The sequence below is a fragment of the Miniopterus schreibersii genome (genome assembly GCF_964146895.1).
Source record: "Miniopterus schreibersii genome assembly, chromosome: 15".
Lineage (NCBI taxonomy): Eukaryota > Metazoa > Chordata > Mammalia > Chiroptera > Miniopteridae > Miniopterus > Miniopterus schreibersii.
Genome location: NC_138115.1, coordinates 29,408,920 through 29,434,741, shown reverse-complemented (window position 1 = coordinate 29,434,741; position 25,822 = coordinate 29,408,920). Strand labels below are relative to the sequence as shown.

At 45.5% G+C, this 25,822-nt stretch overlaps 1 protein-coding gene across 1 annotated transcript in view; it reads left to right on the top strand.

Annotated features, from left to right (window-relative positions):
• The window catches only part of EPHB1 (EPH receptor B1), a 391,986-nt gene that overhangs the window by 288,592 nt on the left and 77,572 nt on the right, over positions 1-25,822 (top strand). The window contains exon 6 of the mRNA XM_081159666.1: positions 22,240-22,364. Within this exon, the coding sequence (XP_081015792.1) occupies positions 22,240-22,364 (125 nt within the window). The remainder of the gene's footprint in view (positions 1-22,239; positions 22,365-25,822) is intronic.

Here is a 25,822-nt window from a genome sequence, read left to right as displayed (position 1 = left end):
TGTTGCTCGGAGCGTGTGTGTGTTCGTGTGTGCATGTTTGTGTGTATGTGTATGGTCACATGTTTACATGCGTATGTGTGTAGTGAGAAAATAAGAAGGGAAGTGTGGGAGCCTCCAGCTGGTGACCACAGCCCTGGTGCCATGGAGACAAAGGTTGTGACAGTCTGTCTTACCCAGAGAAAAAAGGGAATGGTGATTTCAGCATCATGTTGAGCATGTAACACGGGCAGCCTTTGTTAGCTGTACTTCCCTTGCAGAGTTTAAGGCAGGAAACTGGCTGAAATATTTTAGTATCCCAGCTTCTGGGGATAATAATCCTGCCAGGCTGTCATGTTACACTGGGCTTGGCTGTCTTCTCTCTCTCTCTAAGCATGTGCGAACAAACCTGCCACTTATATCGGTTTGCTTTGATTTCTGCCCCTCCCTTCCCTTACCCTGCTATTCCCAAACCTGCCCATCTGCTTGTCTTGCCATCTGCACCTTCTCAGGCTGCAGTGGAGCTGAGGGACCAGGGCTTCTGCAAGGGGTCCTGTATTACCAACATTCAAAGTATTTATTCTTATTCTCACCCGTTCTCATGCCCTTTGTAACTCCCCCTGTATTCTCAACCTTCCCTGGTGTTGTCATCTCAGCCTGAGTGTCACCTTCCAATCTATGATTTCTCTTTGGGAATTCTGGAATTTGGGTGTCAGAAGTTGACATTGAGTGAGAGAAGTGTGCAACTGCTTCTTGGTAGCACATGGTTATTATAAAATAAACGTCAAGTTGACCAGTGGTTCCTAACCTGTGGGGCGGGCCTCTGAGAAATGCGGTGCTATCACACTGCTTTGGTGAATCCACATGTGAATGCAAGTTATTTTCAACCAATAGGTTTTGTTTGTTTTTTTAAGTGAGAACCTTCAAAATAAGCACTGGAGCCTGTACCTCCTCAAAAACAGTTTAGAAACATGAACAGAAACTACATGTTATAAGAGATGAGAGACAAAGTAACAGGCATCATAAAAAACCTTAATGCCTCAGCTCCATGAAGGGATGAGCTGGATGGACCCAGGTATCACCAGTAAATCATAACATGTCTCGCTCCTTTCCAGTGTACCCTGAGCTCCTCCATGCTGCGTTAGACCCATGTCAGCCTCTCCACCTTGACTTTGTAGTATAGTGTGACCCCCCTGTCATTGCTTGTGGCCACTATGTCCTACTGTTTGGGTCGTGAGTAGGTAGTTGGCAGGTAAAGAATTTGACCAAGAGCAGTCTTGGAATCAATCCTTAAGCTAACCGATGTGTTTATTGTTGCCCATTCTGTGTCTGGAAACTGCCCAAATGGAAATAGCTGGGGACCATTGAGTGGTCCTGATTAAGGAGCAGGGAAAACTTATTATAATTAACACATCATGTTGGTATTTCTTTTGCACTGACAAAGAATTAAGAAATACTTGGACTCATTGGATCTCATAATTACCCTATGACTTGGGCATCACTGTTCCCATTTTTTCTATAAGGGAGCAGAGGTTTAAAGGAATTTGGAGAATTGTATTGGAGGAGGACTGGCAGGACATGGCTCTGTTGCTGCATTCCTGTTTCTTGCCCTAAAGGTGGACAGTCCCTCTGGGCTCCCATTTCATGGTCTCCACGCTTGGAGGGGTTTTTCAGATCCAGCCAGTGCCAAGGAGGGGACCTCACTGTGTAGCCCCTGTTACACATCCACAGTTTTCTCTGTGACACTGAACCATAAAAGGCAGTCCTTTGCCCGTGGATCGAGATGGGAAATGGCTGTGTGTTTGTTGAGGGACACAAGTTGCTCCCAAACTGAACTGTATCCTGACAATGGATGTAAAGGCCACATGAAAGAAGAGTTGGGACTAGTTGGCTGCCAAGTGGTTTTGAACTTGATCTGAAGCCTGATGCTCGTGAACATCGACTCTATCCTGGGTGTCTGCTTGCTGCTCTGTGCTGGTCCTCCTTTGTTTAGGAACCTGACCACATCTGTGGCTACATGTGCAGTTTTAACACAGAACTGTCATCTCTTTTTTCTCAGGGCTGCCCAGACATGACATGCTGATGCTACACCATGCTGCTCTCATGATTCCTTCCAATGGAGGCAGGCCATTCATCTTAGCTGATTTAGGTACCCAACAAAAAAGGTTATGTTTGGTCTCAGTCAATCAGAGAAAGTCATCAATAGGTTTTTCTTGACCTCAAGGGCTATGCTCTAAGAGACCATAGGAGATTTTGTAATCAATTTTTGGTCCATTGGGCATAGTGGATACAGCTCCTCCCGCAGAGGCAAGCATGACTGGGAAGTGCCAAAGGGTCTGTTGAATCCTGAGATCCAGAGCCTCTAACTCCCTCTGTGATAACCCCAGCCAGGTACATAGACTACTCAGGCTCTTGTATCACTTGGAGACTTTCAGGATAGGATCCTTTCCCAGCCCATGGGCAGAGGCAGAGAACGACCCTTTTTTAGCACCTCCAGTGTGCCAAGCCCCTACCATGTTCTTTCTTTACAAAGATGAGGTGGATCAGATGAAGGAACTGGAGCCCAGGTGCTGTTAGAATTTACTCAACATCTCACAACCCACCAATGATGTTTCTGCGTTTCAAACTCAGGTTTGTGGTTATTTTAGCCTCTGACTGATAAAAAAATTGTATTATGGTGAGCTGTGTACTTTGTAAGCTCTCTCTAAGCTATTGCCACATAGCTGGGCTACTTTAGCTGTCAAAAAAATGTCCATCATCTTTGGTCAGGGCTGGTCATGAATTATGCAAGCTCAGATTTATGTGAGGTCTTCAGGGATGCAGCCTTGCTCTCAATACAGCTGCCTTGAGTTTAAAATAGACCAGATCAGGTGGAACTCTCTCTGTTTCAGTGGCCAAGGGATCTGCAGAGAGGTTGTTATCTCCACTAACTCTCACAGTCACTCTCTGGCACCTGGCCCCAGATTCAGACTGATGGCGGATCATCTGGCTGTCAGAGAGAATTAAAGTGAATGACAAACTTTACTTCTCTTTTCTGCCAGCTAGACTCAGAGTGTCAGAGTTGGGGAAAGGGACCTCAGAGGAAATCTTAGGAAAAAAAAAAATAAGTAAGACAAATCAGACCAGCACATCTATGAAGTCAACTTGTAACAAGATAAAGTCAGTGAATTTAGGACCATCTAAGCCAGAAAGAACAAACCCAAAGACACTTGAGGCCAGGCAGGCAAGGAGGAGCAAAGCAGGGCCAAGTGACAAGCAACAGGGAGTGGTGGAGACTGCAGGGAACTGGAGAGAATAGGGGCAGCCCCTACTAAGCTCCAGCATGCTGTGCCAGGTCTTATAAGCGGAAAATCCAAATTTAAATTGTTGACAGCTAATTAGAAAATTTTAAAGCACTTGAGGACTAAATAAATTCAATTCTAGATCTGGCCTTTAGGCTGATTCAGAGGGCTAACCTTTTTTGCCCAAGCTCCAAAGGTGAGTGTGCTGTGTTGTTCTAGTCTCATTTCACTGTGGAGCAGTCACCTTCCTCACCTCTTGGGCTCATGGTGGCAGAGGCACAGCCGGGATGTCCTGGAGTTGTTTCCTCTCTTTACTCCTCATGTGACCCATGTAAGTTCATTGAACTACCTTCATCCCTCGTTTCTCAACTATAAAACAGGAGTAATGACACCTGCTTTCTAGTGCTGTTGTGACAATCAAATGAGAAATGGAATAGAAAATCACATTGTAAACCTTGCTATGGACTGGGAGATGAGCATCGTTTCTGAGAATGTGTCCTGAGCCAGACAGCGCTATGGATTTTTTTTCTTCCTAGGCTGTTTCTTTCCAAGGCCTCCCAGTCTTTTTGTTTGGGACTAATCTCATCCACATCAGATGAATGACAGGTACTGGTTTGTCCATTCTTCAAGGAAGGAGTGGGCACCAGAAAGGAGAGCAGCAAAGTCTGCATCCCAGTGAGTTAATGATGAGGTCAGGAGTGGAGCTGGAACCTGTGTACCTGGCACAGCCTGATCCTGCTGCTCCGAGTAGCCCGTCTGTCTCCCTCATCATATGTTTGGAGAAGCAACACTTTTCCCCTTACTTTCCTATGCCATCAGCAGTTTTATATCTAACATTTATATTCCACACAGCTCACGTATGGCCTGCTGTGCCGATTGCATGAGGAATACTAACATATCCACCATGCTCACAACACAGACACAATCCATTACTTAACGGGGTTTAAAAAATACATACATTACTTTCACAAGCCCCTATAGTTTGTCCATTTTTAAGGCTTTTTTTTTCTTTTTAGACAGCTTTATTGAGGTATAATTTATACACCATGAAATCCATCCCTTTTAAGTATACGGTTCTAAGATTTTTAATGCAATCTGGTTTTTTACTTTGAATATATATTTTTATTTTTTAATTACAGTTGACATACAATATTATATTCATTTCAAGTGTACAACCCAGTGATTAGACATTTATATAACTTACTAAGTGATCATCCCGATAAATCTCATACACATCTGACACCACACATAGTTATTACAATATTATTGCCTACATTCCTTATGTTGTACTTTACATCCCCATGACTGTTCTGTAACTGCTAATTTGTACTTCTTAATCCCTTCACCTTTTTCACCCGTGCCTCCAGCCCCCCTCCCATTTGGCATCCATCAAAATGTTCTCTGTATCTATGAGTCTGTTTCTGTTCTGCTTGTTCATTTATTTTGCTTTTTAGACTCAATTGTTGATAGATATGTTTTTATTGCCATTTTATTATTCATATTTTTTATCTTTTTTTTTCCCTTAAAAAAGACCCTTTAACATTTCACGTAATACTGTTTTGGTGGTGATGAACTCCTTTAGCTTTTTCTTGCCTGGGAAACTCTGTGTCCTTCGATTCTAAATGGTAGCTTTGTTGGGTAGAGTAATCTTGGTTGTAGGTCTTTGTTTTTCATCACTTTGAGTATTTTTTGCCACTCCCTTTTGGCCTGCAAAGTTTGTGTTGAGAAATCAGCTGGAAGTCTTATGGGAGCTCCCTTGTAGGTAACTACCTTCTTTTCTTTTGCGGCTTTAAGATTCTCTCTTTGTCTTTAACTTTTGGCATTTTAATTATGATGTGTCTTGGTGTGGGCCTCTTTGGGTTCATCTTGTTTGGGACTCTCTGCCCTTCCTAGACTTGTATGTCCATTTCCTTTCCCAGGTTAGGGAAGTTTTCTATGATTATTTTTTTACATAAGCTTTCAATTGCTTGCTCTCTCTCTTCTCCTTCTGGCACCACCATGATTCAAATGTTGATATGCTTGAAGTTGTTCCAGAGGCTCCTTGTACTATTCTCATTTTTTTGGATTCTTTTTCTTTTCACTGTTCTGATTAGGTGTTTTCTGCCTCTTTATCTCCCAAATCTCTGATTTGACCCTCTGCTTCATCTACTCCACTGTTGATTCCCTGTAATATATTTTTCATTTCAATTAACATAGTCTTCATTTCTGACTGGGTCTTTTTAATTTTTTTATGTCCCTGTTTTTATGTTTCCTTTCTCTTTGTTGAAGTTCTCACTAAGTTCATAAACTCTTCCTCTAAATCACTGAGCACCCTTATAATCAGTGTTTTGAACTCTGCATCTAGTAGGTGGCTTGTGTCCATTTTATTTAGTTCTTTCTCTGGAGTTTTGTTCTGTTTTTTCATTTAGAACACATTTCTTAGTCTCCTCATTTTGGCAACTTTCCTTTGTTGGTTTCCATATATTAGATAGAGCTGCTATGTCTCCCAGTCTTGGTAGAGTGGCCTTATATAGTAGGTGTTCTGAAGGATTTAGTGACACAACATCCCTGTTCACCCAAGCTGGGCACTCCAGGTGTGCCCCCCTAATGTGAGCTTAGTACACCCTCCTGTTGTAGTTGAGCCTTGATTGTTGTTGGCACATCAATAGGATGGATTTACTCCCAGGCTGGTCATCTGACTACTGTGGAGGATTTGCTGTGCAGGGTCCCACCCCATGGAGCAGGTCTTACTTCAGCAGGGCTCTGGTGCCAGGTGAGTCAGCCCTTGAGTGTGTCCTTATGAAGGTGGTTGGGTTGTGCTTCGATGTTGTCTGAAGCTGTCCACTGGGTGCATTGGCTCTGGGGCCTTCCAAAAGGTTAAGGCCAAGGTCAGCCATGGCCTGTGTTCTGTCTGTGGCCACCCAGCTTGACCTAAAAAGTGATATGAAGATAGCTGTTACTTGTGCTGGACTTGGAGATGCCCAGGAGAGGCCAAACTGTGAACCAAGGCTGGCTACTGCTAGTGGTGGGCCTGGGGCCACTTAGTGAGAAGTACAGGGCACACCAAGGTCAGATGCTGCTTGTTTGAGAAACTTTAGGGTAGTGTAAAGTATGAGCTAAGATAGGCCATTTGTATGGAAAAACCACTGGAAACAGCTTGGATGGGCAAATGAGTTGGGTGGGCTGGGGTCTCAGAGAATCACCAGGGCAGGGTGAATAGTGATAGCCAGGTTGATGGAGACTAAGACATAGCATCCACCTTCCAGTTCTGTGGAAGGAGGACTCAGAAAAGGAGGAATGACCTCTGCCAGCACTTCTATCTGGGAGAAACCTGCCCCTCCAACTCTCGCCCCCAAACCAGACAATTCAGTTCCTCCCCTTATGTCTCTGGTGCCATTTGAGCTGCTGCCCCAGTGCTGGAGCTTAGAGGAAGTGAGTCCAAGTAAGTGCATGTGGGCCCTTAAGAGGAGCTGCCTGGGACTCCAGCAGCCTTTGGCTTACTCAGCCACAATCCCTGCTGGTTTTTACAACCAGAAGTTATGAGGACGTCTCTTCCAGGCACTGGAACCTTGGGCTTGGGGGTCTGGTGTGGGGCTGCAATCCCTGGATCCTCAAGGGGGACCTCCACAGCCAAGATGTCCTTCCTAGTTTTTATCCACTACACATGGGTGTGGGACAAGTCCATTCCCTGTCTCTGCCCCTCCTACCAGTCTTGATGTGGCTTCTTCTGTATATCCTTAGTTGTAGGGCTTCTGTTCAGCTAGATTTCAGGTGGTTCTGAATGATAGTTGTCCTGTAGTTTAGTTGTAATTTTGTTGTGGTTGCGAAAGGATGCAGGTACCACATATACCTACACCTCTGTCTTGACCAGAAGCCAAGGAATTTTTGAAGTTCCAAGACAATTAAAGTTACTCAGAGATACTACTTTTCCTACAAAAGAATTAACTAGCCCACCGATTTCTCTGAATGCACCACCTCATTTGCATGATTCCTTAGTTAAATATAGTATTTGCATGCATAAAGAATAATCTTTGAATATGAAAGAAATTTTATGATATTGCAATATATTGAGCTCTTTGGAGGAAAGATATTATGTAAATCTCAAAATTAAATATTAAAACAATATTACACCGCTGCCTGTAAAAATTTAGAGTGCTAAAATCCATATGCTAAAACTAGTTCATTTTTAAGGGCTGGTCTCATTGGAAATTAGCAGGCAAACTTTGCTCCAGAGCAGAGAAGAGATTGAGTCAGAACTTTAAAAAGACTGGAATGACTTTAAAGGAAACTTTTATTGAAGTTAATAAAGAAAAATGTACACACCCTAAGTAAATGAAATTTTCACTCTTCTTAAAATTTAAGCAATTTCATTGCTTTTTTTCTCATTGTTAACTCTTTTAAAAAGGTTGTTTTTATTGTTTCTTAAGCCCTGGCATTGAGAAGAACTTCTGAGTGGCCTCAGAAAGATCCTGGCCATTTGCAAATGATGGTGTGTTTTCTCCTGAACTGAGCAGGTCAGCACACAGCACTGCCCATGACTAAAGTTGTGGCTTCTACCCCAGGAGCCCTGGGGCTCTCCACTCCATGGCGTGCTCTGCAGAGAAGCAGATTGCCCCACCTAACCCAGCCTTACTAGGGAAAAACCACATGGCACTAGGCACAGAGACCCTTGATCAATATTTGCTAGTTTCCTTTAGTCCCCACATAAGAGTTAGTATATAAATGTTTGGCTGATGTGTGGAGATCAGAATATGTCCTGGTGGCCCATAGTCGCCAGATGATTCCTCTAGGCCAGCCAGGTGGCCAGATATCTTCCTCCTCTGTGGCTCCTAGAAGGAAAACTTGAGGGAATGATTTTAGAATGATGCCAAGAACCCTGATCCACCCAAAAGAACATGGTGAGATTCAACCACACTCAAAGGGGTTGGTTTGTTTGTTTAAGCACTTTAACTTTGGAATGTATTTATTCATTCAATGTAGTCTTTGTGACTACTTTCCACATGCTAATTCATTGGTTTCTGCTCCTGTTGATTCACTTACTCAACACATATTTTTGGAGGCCTTCTGTGCATCATGCACTGCTCCAGGCATTGGGAACACAGTAGCAAACAACACCCAAAAACCCCGTGCATTGTGGAGCTCACATTCTAGCCCACAGCACTCATGGAGACTGGGATAAGAGACCCAGAAAAGTCACAAGAGAGCAAGTGACTAGCTGGAGACTGCAAGGGGCCCTCCGCTGAGCTCTTGGTTTCCTAACTTTCAGTGGTGACTGCTCTCACTTTCCAAAACTTAAGATATAACCACAACAAATGGTGCAGCTTGAGTTCTCTCTGTGGCCTTTCCTTCCTCAAGTGTCTTTGGGCGGGTGTTCTGATTGGAGTTAAGCCCCTACATTCTCTCAGATGTTGGTGAGACTTGGGACTTCCTGGGTTCACTGTCCTCCCCAAACATGACCTTGTGAGAGGCACCTGCTATGTCCAGGCCTGCCCCACTCCCCCACAAGCAGGGACCCAGCTGCTTGAGCAAGCACCACTGGGGCTAGCTGGGACGGCATTCGGAAACTGTTGTCTGTCCACCTGCATGCCAGCTCCGTGCCTCTCATTTTCACAGCACCATCCATGTTAAACAGGCAGGAGCACCAGGGGTTTTTGAATACAGCAATTAACAAAACAGTAATCAAGCTAAGTGTTTAATTTCAGAAAATTAACATCTTCTCTGAGCGGATGTGAGAGATGGGGAAAAAAGGCACATTAAATGCTCTGGGTAAATAAAGGCAACACTGGACCACAAATATTTTCCAGTGCAAGGGAGACTCTTTGCCAACCCCTTGGGTTTAGCTTCCTTATGAGAGCTGAGCTACAGAATTGAGCCCTTTAAATGTGTGTCTTTTTCTTCATTCTTTTCCTTCCTTCCTTCCTTCCTTCCTTCCTTCCTTCCTTCCTTCCTTCCTTCCTTCCTTCCTTCCTTCCTTCCTTCCTTCCTTCCCTCCCTCCCTCCCTCCCTCCTTCCTCCCTTCCCTCCCTCCCGGGGTGTTCATTTGTGCCCCCGTGACCCTGTCTGCACCTTACATATTGTCCTTCTGTGAACTGTACGGTTATCAGGATGACACAATGAGTTGCTGAATGTGCATTAGTTTACGTGTATAGGCCATAATTTCTTCTGATAGACTGACGGCTCCTGAGGGAAAAGACCAGGTCTCACTCCTCCAGTAACCCTTGCACCTCAGCATGGTGTCCTCTGTTCCAGGGTGTCCTGACCGGCCTTACATCATGTTCACAGTCTGGTGGTGCCTCCTAAACCAGCGGGCTGACACTTGTTTGCAGGACCAGGTTTGCATGTGGGTAGGGAAGCTTGTGAGGAGGTGGTTGTGAGGGGGCTGGTGGAGACAGGATCTCTGGTGTCTGTTGGCCCATCTGATGCCCTGGAATGGAGTGGGTGCAGGACAAGGACTGGGAGAGCAAGGAAGGCAGCTTTGCAGGAGGACACGCTGAGGTTTGAGCACAGCAGGAAGCCTTGAGGCTCAGTGATGAGGTGCCACAGCTAAGCAGGGAGGCAGGGCTCTTGGGTTGGGCTGAATGGGGCACTCCCTGGGGGAGTATAGAAGAACTGTTCTCACAGGGCCACAGGCCCTCGGGAGGGGGTTGGAAATCTGCCTCAGTGAGCAGCTTTCCTATGGAGGCCTCTCAGGCAGCTGACATGAAACACAAAGAAACCAAAGCTGGAGAATGAAAGGATGCTTTGCAAATACATGGGAGACATGTCAGGGGTTCCCTGGAATGTTCAGGGAAGATGTCAAGGGAAGGAGGATTCAGTTCTGTGCGTGTGTGATTTGTGTAGATTTTGGGCACCCAAGTAGAGGTATTATTTATGCAGTTGGATGTTCAGGCTTCTGTTTTCTCTGTGAGGGGGGAGATAAGCTTGATTGCTGAGAGAGAAGGGAAAGATTGGGGTTGAATGTTTGAGAAGAATGGAGAAAGTTTGGCAGTGTCATTGCAGAGAATGGAGATGGGTTTGACCAGAGAAATCTAGCATTTCCAGAAAGTGTTGAGGGTCGTTTGAAGTTGGCGATTATATATTTACAAAGCTGCCCGTATGCCCTGTTATCTGACTTTCTCAGCTGTGCGTGGCTGCTGGAGAGCAGACCCTACAGGAAGTTGATTGATGGTGGATTCAGTTTTGCTGGTTGTATTATACGGAAAGATAAAGACAACTCATGCCTGAGGGTGGAGTATTGTCAATTATGTTATTGCAAAAATGGAATCTAAGCTGGTGAAGGAGGGATATAAATAAGGGAGAGGCTGATGCACTGGGTGGAAGTCGAGGCTGAGAGGGCCAGATGAGGTCAACAAGAGTTGCAGTGGGCTCATAGAGGTTGTGGTCAGGAGACAGAATAGTTGAAGAATTTGTAGCTTTGAAAATGGATCAACTTCATGTGAGGCAAAATCCAGGTGTGCCACAGGAATGGGCAGACATGGAAGGGTTGAGGCAGTCGGGGAACAGAGTGCGCTATTCAAGTGGATGTTAAAGTCATCCCCAGGCAGGCCAGGCTCAGGATGGAGAAGACAGAGCTGGAAGCCCAAGTATTCAACAAGTTGGGGAGTGACGGTGGGAGACACACAGTGGTTTCAAGCTTCGAGAGTGGCAGCCCAGCCAAATGCATTTTTACAGAAGGCATAGGAGATGGTGAGCAATGGTGTGGAAGAGTGCGCGGCCCACTTCCTGACCCTGACGTGTGCCCAGTGTAAAATCATAAACTGCCACACTTGAGAGGGCTAGAGAGCAGAGGTATCTGGGGAGTCAAATCAAGGGGACCCTTGTGGGAATGGCGATGTGAAGGGTGGGCCTCAAAACTGGACATTGCAGAGTGGAAACTTGCCTGTAGGGTGAGGGGCTCCTTAAAGCCAAGACACTTAGACCTCCAGGCCCAGGAGGACAGTCACAGGTCCAGCTCCCCTGCCCTCTGTTGGTGGCAGTGATATCAGGCTTAGGATGGTGGCAGTGGGTCCCCCAGGTGCGATGGGTGCTCTGCCGAACACGTGTGCAAGACAGCCAGGGAGTAAGGGGAGCACAGCCTGCTGTAGGGTTTTGTTCACTCTCTCCTGCGGCTGCTCCAGTGCCGGTGTTTCCACTGAACTGCCTTCTGTGATTAAACATTCAACAAACCAGAGCTACTGCCGCTCTGGTTCCACACCAGGAGAGGTTGAAAGGCTTGCAGGAGGCGGAGCCAAGCACTTAGCCCCAACTGCCACATGAGTCCTGATGGATCTGTCCTCAGCTGCCCTCATAGCCACCTGGGGTGCCTGACAATAACCCACATCCACTCACACGTCTCTGCACAGCCACCTTCCTCCACAGGGCCACAGGATTCTTGTTTGCTCTCTTCCTGGTGTACCTTCTGGTTACCCCAACAAGGAGAAGGAGCCAGGGGAGGGGATCTAGGAGGCAGGAGGTACCCCAGGGCCCCACTAGCCAGGATGCCTCTTCTTCTGGCACAGGGCTCTACACACTTGCACCTCTGTGGGGACCCCAATCTCCCTGAGGGATCAGGCAGCCTCCATCCTTGAGTGATGTGATCCTGACTCCCTCCCCCATGCTGAACATCTTCAGGGGGCTCAGAAAGTGCTGGGTGTGAGAGCATAGGGGGAGGGAAGAGAAGGCCTGCACTGGGACAGGAGACCAGGCTATTTCTGGCTCTGCCTTACACTGAGGACTTAGGAGAGTCATTTCCCTCTCTCATTCTCAGTGCTCTAATCCATACGTTGTTAGAGCTGACACAAAACTAAATGACCTTGGCTGTCCTTTCAGAGTTGAACATTCTGATTTCCAGATTTCTAGACAAACAGTTCTCAAACTGGAGCATGCATCAGCATCCTCTGGGGGGCTTGTTAAAACACAGATTTCTGAGCCCTACTCTCAGTTTCTGATTCAGTGAACCCGGGATAGAGCCCCAGATTCTGCATGTCCTACCAGTTCCCAGGTGACGCTGATCTGGGACCACATTTTGATGACTAGCAGGGTCAGGTGGATGACCTCAATAAATACACCCCCCACCCCAAATCAGAAGTAGTATCAGAAATGAAGGCCTCTGCTATAACTCTACATCCCTAGAGCAGCCCTCAACCCCAACCTCCAGTTGTCACACCTCCTTGGCTTAAAACCAAACACATGAAGAAGGCACCTGTCTGAGGATGAGGGGCTGACTCAGTCACTTAGGCCTGAACCTTCGTTTTCTTTCCCATCCCCACATCATTGAGCCCATGACGAGACTCGGCCTATATTCTACAATGTAGTCAAACTGATGCCACCCACCCAAAGCAGTCCTTTGTTCCCAGGTGACTCTAAGGTAAGCAGGGAGATTGGAAAGGGTGTCAGGGTCATCTCAAGGCACAAACAGGAGCATAAGCCAAGAAGCCAATGTCCACAATAGGAAAAAACAATTAGAAAAATAATTAATTCTACTTCTTATTCATACCCAGTCTCCAAACTAATTGCTTATTTGTTTAATCTACTTTGACCAGAAGTGTTACTGCGCCAAACGTATTTAATGAGTCAGGCTTCCTAATGTAAAATTCAAGCATATTTGTGCAATGAAATGAGTTTTCATCAACAGAGGGAGAACCTGTTATCAAAGTACCTTCTCAACAGAGTTATCTCCTAAAATAGAAATGTCAGAGGAAGCACAGCTCATCTGTGCACAAGTCATCATTTGCTCAGTTTATCTGTGTGAACTGTTTCTTCGTCATCAGTACTAGTGGGCCTAGTCTTTAGCTAACAATTTAAATATAGTTGTTTTTTTTTTCTAAGAATGTGTTTTATATAAGGAAAAAGATAACCCATCACCCCCAACTTCTCACTCCAAACCTCACCACCCCTACCCTTTAGGAATTCACATCATTTAATCTGAGGCCTCTTGGGACTTCTGGAGGCTGCCCAGCATTTTTTATCTTTTTGTGGACCCTTCAGAGTCCAGGTTGGGTGATAGAAAATGGGCTGGTCTTGGGGCTCTGGGACTCCTGCTTCTGATACACCCAGAGAAACTCTGAATTACTCTGTTTTTGCACTATGCTTCAAGGAAAATTTTATTGAAAGAAAGGATTCCACAGCTCAAAAAGAAGAAGTTTTTAGGGTAACATTTCAGCTGATGCATCCCTGTGAGATGGGATGACCTGCCCCAGCCTCTCAGCTCCTGCCTGTCCCCAGTCCCCTGGAACTGCCATATTTAAACCCATTTATCTTCCTCCCCAGTTGCCTGTTGCAGAATCACAGCCTTGCCACCCCTCCCCCCACACCTTTCTCCTTTGAAGGCCAATATCCATGTTAGGGGCAACTATGTGATTCTCTGACCCCTTTTACATCTAATGTTTTTAGAGAAGATCCTGCAACAATTCCAATAAAGGTAAAGTTTTCCCGAACATCTATTAGGTGCTAACACAGTGGGAAGAGGCTAAGACCATGATGTCTGCCCTAAAGAATTGACTCCAGGGATGGAGAGCACAGATGAGCCCCTGGAAAGTTAGATTGACATGCACTGTGTCTCAAGGCAGCTGTTACACCCCAATGAGTTATTACAGAAGGGCTTTGAGTTGGATGGAGGAAAGGGGAGCTCTGGTGGGCCTGGCCTGGCAGAGCTAAGCCAGGGCACAGTGAGGCCTGACCTGAGCCTCTGAAGGCTGGGTGGGGTTATGCAGAGAGGTGGCCAGAAGGGTGGTCAACAGGCAGAGACCCAAAAGCTGAGTTCTGCTGGGATGTGGTGAGTAGAGCAGTTAGATGAGAGCAGCGGGTTCCTGAGAGGGAACAGAGGGAGGAGCCTGGACTGCCCAGTTGCTGTCACATTGTTAAATTAACAGAGGGAGTGGGGACTTTTTTCAGTGAGGAGCCATTGAAGGTTTTTAAGCTTCAGAAGAACATGGGTAAATTGAGCTTTGGAAAGATTAACCTTGCTGCAGTCTTTTGAAGTGAAGAGATAGACAAGGGAGTTGGGACAGGACATTAGGTATAAGGAGATACTGATGTGATGGCAAGTCCAGGAGAAAGGCGACCGTGCCAGTGCAGCACCCGTGACTCCCAGGCCTGAGTCATAGCATAGGAAGTGTGGGCAGTGGCACATGCCCTCTCCAGAGCCACAAAGTCTCCTTCTCAGGACAAGGCACCCCATTGTTAATTTCCTAGATCACTTTCCAAAAACTTCCAGTCATCTCGAGATATCACAGGAAGCCATCTGTCTTCTGGAACATTTATCACGCCACCCTCTGGGGACCCCTCAGCATGCCTTCCTTTTTCTCCAAGCCCATTCTCACCCAGCACCTCCACCCTGGCTGGATTGATATGCTTATTTATCTCCTCAAATATATATTTTAATGAATACCCAAGGCTGTCACTGGACTGTGCTTTTCATATGTACCCTGGGAAACTGGTGTGCATATGTGAACAGTGGTGTTTGCAGAAGGAAATGTTGGGGTGGTCAGCAAGTCCCCTGGCCCGGTAGACTGGATCTAGCTAGAAGGCACAAGAGACTACACAGGGCACATCCTCAGAACATATAAAAAATTTATAATATGTAAGGATTAATATTCCTGTTTTACAGTTGATGAATTTGAGGCCCAAATGTTGTCACCTTAGCCCAAGATCACACAGTAAGCAGATGGCAGAGCCAGAGTAGGAAGCCTCCTTCCTCTGCAGCATCTTTAGGGCCCTGACTTTGGCCTCTTTTTAGTTCTGCTCATTTCTACTGCCCTGAGCTGGGGTCCTAGGCTCTTTACTATTTCTTACTCTACCTTATTTCCTCATAGCTTGGATCTATGGTATAGATTGCAGGTGGTTAGTCTAAGGATGATTGGACTGAGAAATGCTAGTCTGGGGAGAATAGAAGAGGTTAGCATTACAGATGATCCTGCAATTCCACTCCGAACACTCCAAGAGGGCAAACACAGATCCACACAGAAACTTGGACATGAATGTTCTTCACAGCATTAGTCATAACAGCCAAAATGCAGAAACACCATCCATTAACTAAGGGATATTTGTCCTAAAAAAATGCAAGGCCCAGGATGGTAGAAGAGATACCAAACCTCAGATGCACACTGTTCAGGCTGGGGCAGCTGCTTTGCTCTGAGGGGTCACTGTGAGGACCTACCCCCACAAACCATATAAAGGGCCTGGGAAAGCTCCCGGGCCCTGTCCAGTTACTTACTGTGGGGAGGGAGATAGGCTCCCCTTTCTATGGGCATTCTTGGAAAATACAGCTATGAATGTCCCCCTAACTGGAAAGGCCATTTCTCTTCCAGGAGACTTGCTAGGGCTGTCATATGAGCCAAAGTAGAGGAAGCTCAGCTGTGACTTCAGCTCCTAGGGCAGGTGAGAGGTGGCTTCAGAACAAGGCTGTCCTGGAATGATTTTCACTCACAGAAGCCCCATTCTTTTCTTTAGATGAGATTTGCTAAGCTCTGAAATCTGTTTCATACTTTTATAACCTCTTCTAACATTTTGTTCCAATAGATCAACTTGATTTTGAATGTATGGTGTTTTGCTATTATTTTTGTTTAAAATATAAATACTTCTGATGTTTTAAATAAAATATTTCAACATAACAAACTGTTATATGATTTGTTATATCCCAAATGGGTTATGGTTAAAACTGTTTAAAGAATTACTTTGACACAAAAATCAATTAAGACATTAAGAAATGATTTTAATAAGCAAAGATAATACATTAGAATTTAGCAATTGTTCTAGGGGAAAAAAACATACTGTTAACTTATTCTCATATTTTGAAATCTGAGATGCTTAATTGTTAAGGGGAAATTCCCCTATCAAATACAGAAAACAAAATGGGGAAGAAGAAAACTTTGAACGTGACCATATCACTAACTAAATTAAAGGGTCAAGGAATGTTACGAATATAAAATTATGGGTCAGGTGAACCTGAGATATGACAGCAAAGCTTCTGCACACTGAGACTCTAGGGTCCAAGTTTTGGGTTATTAATTTCCAAGATAGATTCATGCCACTATTCCAGACCCAGCCTTAGTCCCACAGGATTGCAGGCCCTACAGTCTCCTTTGGAGCCCTTCTTACAATTGGAGGGCTGGTTGGTGGTCAGCAGACCCCATCCCTGATGCCCCTGGCAGTGAACTATGACCAGTTGTGGCCCACACTTGCCCTGTGTCATCAGTGAGTTCTTTCATAACTTGCAGCTGGGGCCATCCTGTCCCCACGATTTATCCACACATCGTTTGTCAGTCTAGGCGAGAACATTCGGTGCCCTTTCTCTGCTGAAAGTGATATGCTATCTTGGATCTGTCTGCTTCAAAAGCAGTTCGGGAATGAGAGGTCCCCAAAGTCTTCCTGGGCAAAAACAGAGATAAAGTCTCACTCGCTCAGCCTGCCTTTGCATCGTCTCCATCCCCAGCCCCTTGACCAATGAAGTTTGAAGTTGGAGTCTCTTTCTGCTTCTGACACATGAAAGGGCCTCTTATATTGGTTCTCTTATCAGACACCCCTGGTTCTGATTCTGTTCAAATCCTAGTTGGTTTTTTCCTCAGCGACAGGCAGGACACTCTTCATTGCTTCCCCACTCTCTGCTTTGGATCCCAGCTCCCTGTTGGGTGAGCCTCTTTATTTGGTGGAGTGCAGGGAAATTTTGGTTCTGTTTGGGGTTTTCTGAGTATCTCTTTTTTAGGACAAATACATCTTTCTTGAGCCTTCGGTACCTTCTTTCCAAATAGTCCCCAAATGAATTCTTTCTTTTTACTTTTCCTAAAGAAAGGTCTATATTTTATTATTTGCTAAATTTTAATAATTTTGTGAACTCTTTATTTTCATTTATTTTTCTCAGTAGAATGTTTAATTTAATCAAAAGTGTCCTGTGTTAGATAAAACTGTTCCTGTATCTGAGGATCCAGGTTTATGGAGAAAAGACAGCTGGCCAGAGCTTCCTGTTGGAAGCAGCAAATCCAAGGGTCGCAGGGCTGCTTGAACTAATCTTCCCCTCCCTCCCTAACCTGCCTTAGTTTTGCTAGAAGCAGTTGGTGTTTGAGTGGGTGCCTGAGCTCATTTTTATTTTCTCCTTTGAAGGTTTCATAGCATGTAAAACACCAGGTCTAGAGGTGGCATTGCGTTTGGAAATAACAAGTGTATCGCTGTAGTTAGTCATTGATGGCAGAGCACCAAGTGGAAGCTGCCCCCGATTTTCAGGGAGCAAGGATAATACTTGCTCACTTTCTCCTATGTGCTAAATCCCATCTCAATTAAAATGTAAGACACTTAGAGTGACCAGTGTGAGGATAAACAGCCTGCCATGGGGTCTGTGAGTTTTGTGTCATCTCCATAAATCTGAGAAATGCAAGTGGTGGTGAACTTCACCCTCTGGCAGCTTCTCCCAGATGCGCGCTGCTGGCTGGCTGCTGGGAGGTCCTTGCCATCTGTGTAACAGGGTTGTTTCTCTCTGTGGGTTTTGGCTATTGATTGCCTCTGGATCACCCTGCCCTGTGGTTGCCTCTTTACCATCTGACCCCATCTAGACGCCAAGGCCCTTCAGGACAGAGCTTTGACTTTCTTCTTTGTCCTTCTGTCCCCAACAATTAGGTCAGGGGCCTGGCACAATGTTTTGCAAATATACTGAGTCTTAAATGATGGTTTTCCAGGGATTAGAGGCAAAGAAAAGAACCAAGCCCATCAAAATCCTCAGGCTGTTAGGATTAATCTTTCCAGTTGCTTTTTTTTTTTTAATCCTCACGCAAGGATATTTTTTCCATTGCTTTTCAGAGAGAGTGGAAGGGAGAGAGAGAAAAAAAACACACCGATGTGAGAGAGACACACTGATTGGTTGCCTCCCACATTCACCCCAACCGGGGCCAGGAATCAAGCCTGCAACCAAGGTGCGTGCCCTTGGCTGGAATCGAACCCAGGCATTCTTTCCCATTTTTAATATGTGATGCCTCAGCTCTTGAGGCAGAAGGATCCTGAAAAGCTGTATGGCACTGACATGATTAACAACATGGAAATTGTGTTTCACATGGGTCTGAAAGGGCAGCTGCCCTGCACAGCAAATAGGGCGAGGGGAGCAGGCTCATCAGGAGCAATTCTCCGTCCATCTTGGTGGGCCCATCAGGACCCCCCAGTGATCTTACTGACTCTGGAAACTGCCTCACCTTCCTTGAAGCACCTTCACCCTTTCCGTGGCTCTGCACACTGCACACGAGGTCTTGGGCAAGCTGATCACGGGCCACGCACACGGTTAGCCGTCAGCCTGTTGCTAAATCCACGCTCAGTTCCCGGTCTCAGTCTTCGTGACTTAGCAGCCGCGTTTCGCACGCTCTCTCCTCCTGGGAACGCCGATTGCTACTTGGTTTCTAGGCGATCACACCTCTTGTTCCCTTTTACCTTGTAGGCCCTTTTTTCTCAGGCCCCTTGGCTGTTTTTCTCCTCATTTCCTGAATCTTCGAATATATATTCTGTTTCCCTCCTTCTCTTGGGGATCGCTGTCAGTCCAGCTGTTTTCAGTATGTTCGAAATACTGATGGCTCTAAATTTCTCTCTCCAGTCTGGACCTCTCATGCATGCATTTGCCTACTCAGCGTCTACCCTGGGGCGTCTTGGCATCTTACACCTAATAGGAGCACTAGCTCTTTCCTCCCCAAATGCTTCTCCTGATGTCTTTCCCAATCTCGGTTCATGGCAGCCCCACTCTTCCAGTTGCTCAGGCCAAACCCTTGGAGTCATTTTGACTCTCTTATTTCTTCCACATCCCACTCCCATTGAGACATTCTAAATGTATTGAGAATCTGACCACTCTACTCTCCCCACTTCCACTGCTCCGAGCCTGGTCCAAGTGACCGTGATCTTGCAGCTGGATTACTGTAATAGTGTTATGATAGGTCTTTTGGCTTTTTACCCGGTCCCTGCATTCCATTCTCAACACAGCGTAGGGTGATACTGTTAACATGCAAGTTAGACTACATCACTCCCACGTTTATGACCCTCCCAGGGCTCCCCGTCTCACTCAGAATAGAAGCGAAAGTCCTTTTAGTGTCTCTCAGGGTCCTACCCTTTGGACCTTGTTTTTGTTCCAGTCTCAATGGCTCTTCACTGAAACACCAGGCTGCTCCCAGATCACAAGCTTCACCCTGGCCGCAACCTCTCAAATGCTCTTCTCCCAGCCATTCTCCCCGGTCCCCCTGTCCCCTCCTTCAACCCTATTTTCCTGCACCTACTTCTCAGGCAAGGCCTTGCTGACCACGTGGCTTAGAATTGCAACCTTCTTCAGGCCAACTTCATACACTTTGGTGTTCTGTATCCTTTCTTTTCTGCTCCATTTTTTCCCTGTTCTACTTAATATTTTTTACTTACCTTGTGACTGATTGATTTATTATACCTAGTCTCTGAATCCTTCCACTAGAAAATAAGTTCTGCGAGGACAGGAAACTTTATTTCATTCACTATGGAATCTCCAGAACTTAAAATGGAGACTGGCACATGGCTGAAGCTCAATACATGGTTGTTTCATTAATTAATTAATGAACCAGGCCATGGTACTAAGTTGGGAGGAAGAGAAGAGGCATTTGATGGTTGAATCAGGATCGCAAATTATTACAGCTTAACTAGATCAATAGGCCAAGTTTAACATCATAAAGGTAAAAAGACCCATGTAAATCTCTGTAGTCAAAAGCCAACTCTACAGTCAAAAGATGAGGACCACACCATGGGGAAACCTACAGGTGATATTTGCCTGTGAATTCAGAACTGGGTAGCAGGGACGTGTCTTTGATCCAAAGGCTAATGGTCACATTCATAGATGTACAGCACACAGATCATGGTAGATATTAGTTTAACTCTCATCTTTGCTGCTTAAACAGCAGTGGGAGAATTGGGTTCACCTCTGGGCCTCACGCCTACACAGAGATTTAGATAACATGAGCCCCATTTGGAAAACAGCCACCTCAGGTTGGCAGCATATCATGGGAGAAATGTTTATAGCATCTGGCCGCTCTTTTCAGCAGGAAAGACTCAGGGGAGACCTAACTAGTTTCTTGAGCTATCTGACAAGCTATTCTGTGGAGAGGGAACATTCTATATTACTTCAGTTGGCAGAACGGAGACTGGCAGGAAGAAGACAGATTTCAGATAAGGAAGACTGGAAATTGGTGAGAGTTACCCAAGTATGGAGCAGCAGCTTCTAGAGGCAGTGAGCCTCCCATTGCTGGGGACACAACAGGGCCGAGGAGAGACTACCAGATAGGGAAATTATAGGGGGATTTAGGACTGCATGAATTCAGTCCTTCTTCAGAGAAGACACCAAGGTGGGATTAGATGTGCCAGAGATTGAGAAAGGGGGTGGAAGCCAGAGGAGGCTGGAATGAAGGTCTGATCCTTCTGAAGGAGAGAGGGAAGGCAGGAGGATTGGGTAGGTAGAGCCTGAGACTGCGGTGCTGTTACAAGGAAGGGGAGTCTTTGAGTGAAAGTTGCCCATCCAAAGAGTCAGGAATAGGCCTGTCTTAACATCCTAGCCACTCTCAGTCACCGGCTGGGAGCAGCCGGGGGAAGCAGGGCTCTCTGTGAATGTGATGATGGACTGCAGAGCCAGCAGCTGGGGCCGTGAGCCGATTATGCTCCCATAGTGTAGGAGCTCTGAGGGACGCATTTTCACGGCCTCCACAAGGTCTCCAGTGGGAACTGTGCGAAGTCCCAGGCAGACACTGATTTTAATGTCGCCTCACAGCACTCTCCCACTGCTCTCTTTATGGCTCCCGGACTGTGTGCACCTCAGAACAGGTGCTCCCCATGGCCGCCCCCTGCCTAGGCCCATCACGTGTGGATGCTCCCCGCAGGGCCAGCAAGCGGTGGATGGAGCACGGATGCAGCGCTCCCTCCTCTCCCCCGCCTCCCGGGACCTGGTGGCCGTGCTCTGCAGTTCCAGAGGGGAACCTGTTAACTTAAATAGAGGATAGTAAATGTCGGCCAGCCGTGGTCCCCAGAGGAAACCTGTAAAGTGGAGTGTGTGTGAGGAAACGACCTTCATCGTTGCAGAAGGCCCAGGACTCAGCGGAACAGCCCCTGAGCAGGGCGCAGGCCGAAGCCCCATCCATTACCCGCCTCTTCCCCTCAAAAGACAACCCTCATTTTTTATTTCCAGACTGCTTTTATTTCACTTGCGCCGTGTGAAAAATGTTGAATTGGGAAATAAATAACATTATTTCCAAACAGAGATTTCAAACCACTTCACAGATTTTGGAATTATTATCCTGTTTCCAAATGTTTGGTTCGTGTATCGTTTCCTCATTTATATGGGCGAGCTCTTTATTGCAAATGCCCTCGTTGAGAAAACTGACAGAAGTCTGCAAGAACTCTGTTGTTGGTCTGTGCTCATGACTTTTTGAGAGATGCCTCCTCTTTCTTTGGTAGTGCAGCAAAATCTTACACGCAGTCTCAGAAAAACATGTTTGCTAGAACATTCCTTTTTATTGCACAGTAATTCTGCACTGGCCAGTTCCCCTCTCTCACCATCTTTCCTTGCCTCCAGGTTCTCTTCCCTGCAACCTCTTTGCTCATTATGGGAAGACTGAGATTCCTTCAACAACTTCTGCTTAAAAACATTCCATTGCTCCTCTTGTCCTGCTGTCTGAAGCCTGGACTTGTCCTTGTTGTCATTCCTTTCCTAATGGGCTCTAGCTTCCCCGGCCCACACTGTTTTTCCATGGTTCCTCCAACCACCTCTTGTTTTGGTGAAGCCTTTCTCTTCCTCACCTAGAAAACATTGTCTATTCCAGCCCCTGCCCTCACACGTGTTACCCTGTCCTAAATGATCACCTTTCACTCCTTGGTTATCCTAACTCCATTCATTCTGCAACACACAGGGAGCCTTATAGAGCCAGCTCAGTTGATGAGAAAGGAAGGGCAGGGTGCAAACTCAGTGACATTTCTCTCCCTGCTAATCTCTGAAAGATGGCACTTCTCATGTAACTGAGGGTCTGTTTATATGTTCTGTCTCTTCATCTCTCCACAGCCCCTTCCACCGTTCCCATCATGCACCAGGTCAGTGCCACCATGAGGAGCATCACCTTGTCATGGCCACAACCGGAGCAACCCAATGGCATCATCCTGGACTATGAGATCCGGTACTATGAGAAGGTGAGTCAGCTCTGTCTTCAGGTTTGCAAGACCCAGGGCCAGCCACTGCTGCATGGGTGATGGCCAGCTGAGGGCACAAGGAGACAGATTGGGAGAAATCCTGAGGGAGGTTGTAATCTAATCTGGTGATGGAGACCAAAGGCTCCCTGGGGAAGTTCTCAGGTCTGCTCTGGCAAAAGCCTCCAAAATCTAGGCACTTTCTGTACCAAGTCAAGAGACAACCTTCCAACCCACCACCCTGCTGTCACTTGCAGATGCTACAAAACTGCCAGGGGTCCCCTGAAATTTCTGAAGATTTTGTGGTTTTGTAGACCAGTGTTTTTCAAAGGTTTTGATAAGGTACCTCCAATATAAGATTGTTTACTTATAAATCATATGCATATACTACTGCACTAATATATTTACGGAACTTAAAAATATTCCAATGGAAACTTAAAAGAATGAGGTAGAAATTAATAGAAATAAAAACTTATATATTATCTTCCTTGATTAACTTTTAGCAGCAGCTTCTGGGGGCTACAGCAAGAAGCTTTCCCTTTCTTCCTTTGCTGCCAAGAAAGGGAAACGGTGCCCTGCAAAGTTGTCCCTGGTCTGTCTTTGGGAGAAGTAGGGACTTCTTCCCACCATGGTGAAATGTAGCATTTGCAAACTCCCAGAAAAATACAGTTTTCTATACTGACCCAGCACATTACATGTAAAAATGCCAGATTCATTCATTTATTTGCTCAGAAAGTATTTATTGAGTGCCTGCAATTTAATAGGTACTATTTTAGGATATATTAGTGATGAAAAAAAAAAAAGATTCCTTTCCTCAAGGGGCTTACTTTCCAGTAAAAGAGACAGACAATGAAAAATGAGCATAATAACTAAGGAAATCATATAATATGTTAGAAAATGAGTATTGTAAAAGGGAAAAGAACAGTAAGGTAAATGGGATCAGAAGGGTCAGATTTGGGGGAGGAGTCAGTTGCAAACATAAATGGAATGCTAAATGTAGGCCTCTTGGAGAAGGTAAGTTCTAAATAAAGGCCTGAAGGAGGTAAGGGTGTTGTGAAGCAGATATCTCAGAGATAGAGAGCTTGTGCAAAGGCCCTGAGGCAAGATCACAACTGGAGATTCAAAGAGCAGGAAAGGAGACCAGTATGAGTGGAGTGATGCAGGCAATGGTGAACTAGTAGACAGGAGAGAGAGGTAATAAGGAAGTTATTACCTTAAGAACTTGAGCTTTCCCACAAAATAAGGCGGGGATCCATAGCAGGGTTAGAAGCAGAGGAGAGACAAAATCTGAAAGGATCCTTTAGGCTGTTCTGTTGAAAATAGACCTACTATATTGCAATCATCTAAGACAAGAATGATGGTGGCTTGAATTAGAGTGGAAGCAGAAAGCTGATGAAACATAGTCAATTTCCAGATACACAAACTAAAGGCAGAACCAGTAGGATTTCCAACAGGTTGGATTTTGGATATGGGAGGTTTTAACTGACCCACTAGAAGGATGTAACCACCATTGACTGAGGAGGGGATCGCTGTGGGTAGTACATGTTTGGTATGAAGGAAGGGACAGAAGTTCAGCTCTATGTCTAAAATGCCTTTGAGGTAGTCACGGGAAGATGTGGAGTAGGCAGTTAGATGTACAGGCCTGGAGTTCAGGAGAGAGGGCCAGGTTAGAGATGTCCATTTGGAAGTTGTCAGTATGTAGATATGTGACAGCCCTGAGCCTGGGTGAGATTATCCAGTGGGTGAATGGAAACAAGAAATAGATCAAGGATGGAGACCTCCAGCCCTCTAGCATTGGACAGGGGGACGCAGCAGCACTGCGAAGCAGGAGCCCTAGCTTCCAGTGCCTTTCCTAACCAACCAGCCATGCAGCTGTTGTCAAATTATTCAACCACCCTAGGTGACCGTTTTCACATTTATAAAGTGCTAGCAATTTACCTCCCTGAAAGTGGAGGGCCAGATGGATCACCAATCTAGTCTGTCTGGAGGGATGCCCTTCAGCCATTAGAGCTGCGCTTACAAAGCAAGGTGAGGATCAGGCAGCATTCTACTCATTTAGAGAATATTGGGCTATGTGGACAGTTCATTCGGAAAATTCAGTGAATCGGGGGTAATTTAAACCATCTGGATTCATAAGCAACTGTTATATTCATTCAGCTTTGAATTTGGGGTCCTTATTTGCTAGATATTTTTAACAGTTAATAAAGTAAATGTTGACTTTCCAAAATGTTTTGGACCAATCTGTTTGGACCAATTGACCACGTGACCTCATTTTGTCACCAAAGTTGACCTAACAGTTCAACAGAGTATCACGTGTGGCCAGTATATGGTATGATGTCAGAGTCGCCAGTAAGGTTCCACCCAACCCCCCTTCCCACACGCACATGAACTTGAGCCTTGTAGCTTATCTCAGAAAAAAAAAAAAAATTTCACCTTAGTGCGCCCTTTTGAGTGCCAGGGCCTTCATAAATATCTCCTTTCTCCCTCACAACTCAGTGTAGTAACTATTAGTATCATTGATATGAGTAAAGAAACCCATTGTACAGAGTTTTTAAAAACAAAACCAAACAAAACTCATCCATGGTCATACAGCTAGGAAATGAGCCTGTAGCCTAAGTTCTTTGTCCTGGAGCAAGTGGCCTTGCTGGGAAGGGGCTGAATGCATGGGAGAACACCAGCCCTCCTCCTCTTCTTCTGTGCCAGGGGCAGTCACCCTTGTAAAAGGGGTGAAGGGATGAATGACAAGCTCAGAACTGAAGCCATCGCGCCTGTGCCCCTTGGCTCCTTACTTCCTCACCACTGCTCCTCCACTGCCTTTCCCTCTACATGCAAACCTCTCCCTTGCAAAACAGTACTTAACCTTCACTTCTGATGTCTTGAAGGAAGCTTATTCTCCCATTTCAGGCCACGTCCCTACTTCTCAGTAATTTATACTAATTATTAACAGACATACATGCACAGCAGCTCAATGCCTGAGGCAGCTTCCACACCTCATTGAAGCATATTATTGTCCCTACTCCAGAGAATAAAATGCTTTCCTTGGGAACACAGAAGATTCTTTGCCAAAGCATTGATTACTATAGAACTTATAAAGTGCTTGATTATAAAGTTGTTACAGTGCCTTAACAATTTCCAATATGACTTAAGAAAATACATTACCTTGTGAGGGTATTTTGAATTAACCACAATGAAAATAATTCATCTTTATTGAGTGCCCATTATGTGTCAGATTTTCACAGATATATTAGTTTTGACCTTTAAAAAAAAGATTCTTGAAAGCCAGGTATAGCCACTTTATAGATAAACAGAACTAAGTCACAGAAAGGTTAAATGACTAACCATGACCACACAGATCACAGCCAGAGAGTCTCAGAACCCGAGATATAAGCATTTCTATTACATTTTAATGTATTTCTAAGCTCAGCATAGAACTGGATGCAATCATGTTGATGCTGGGGATC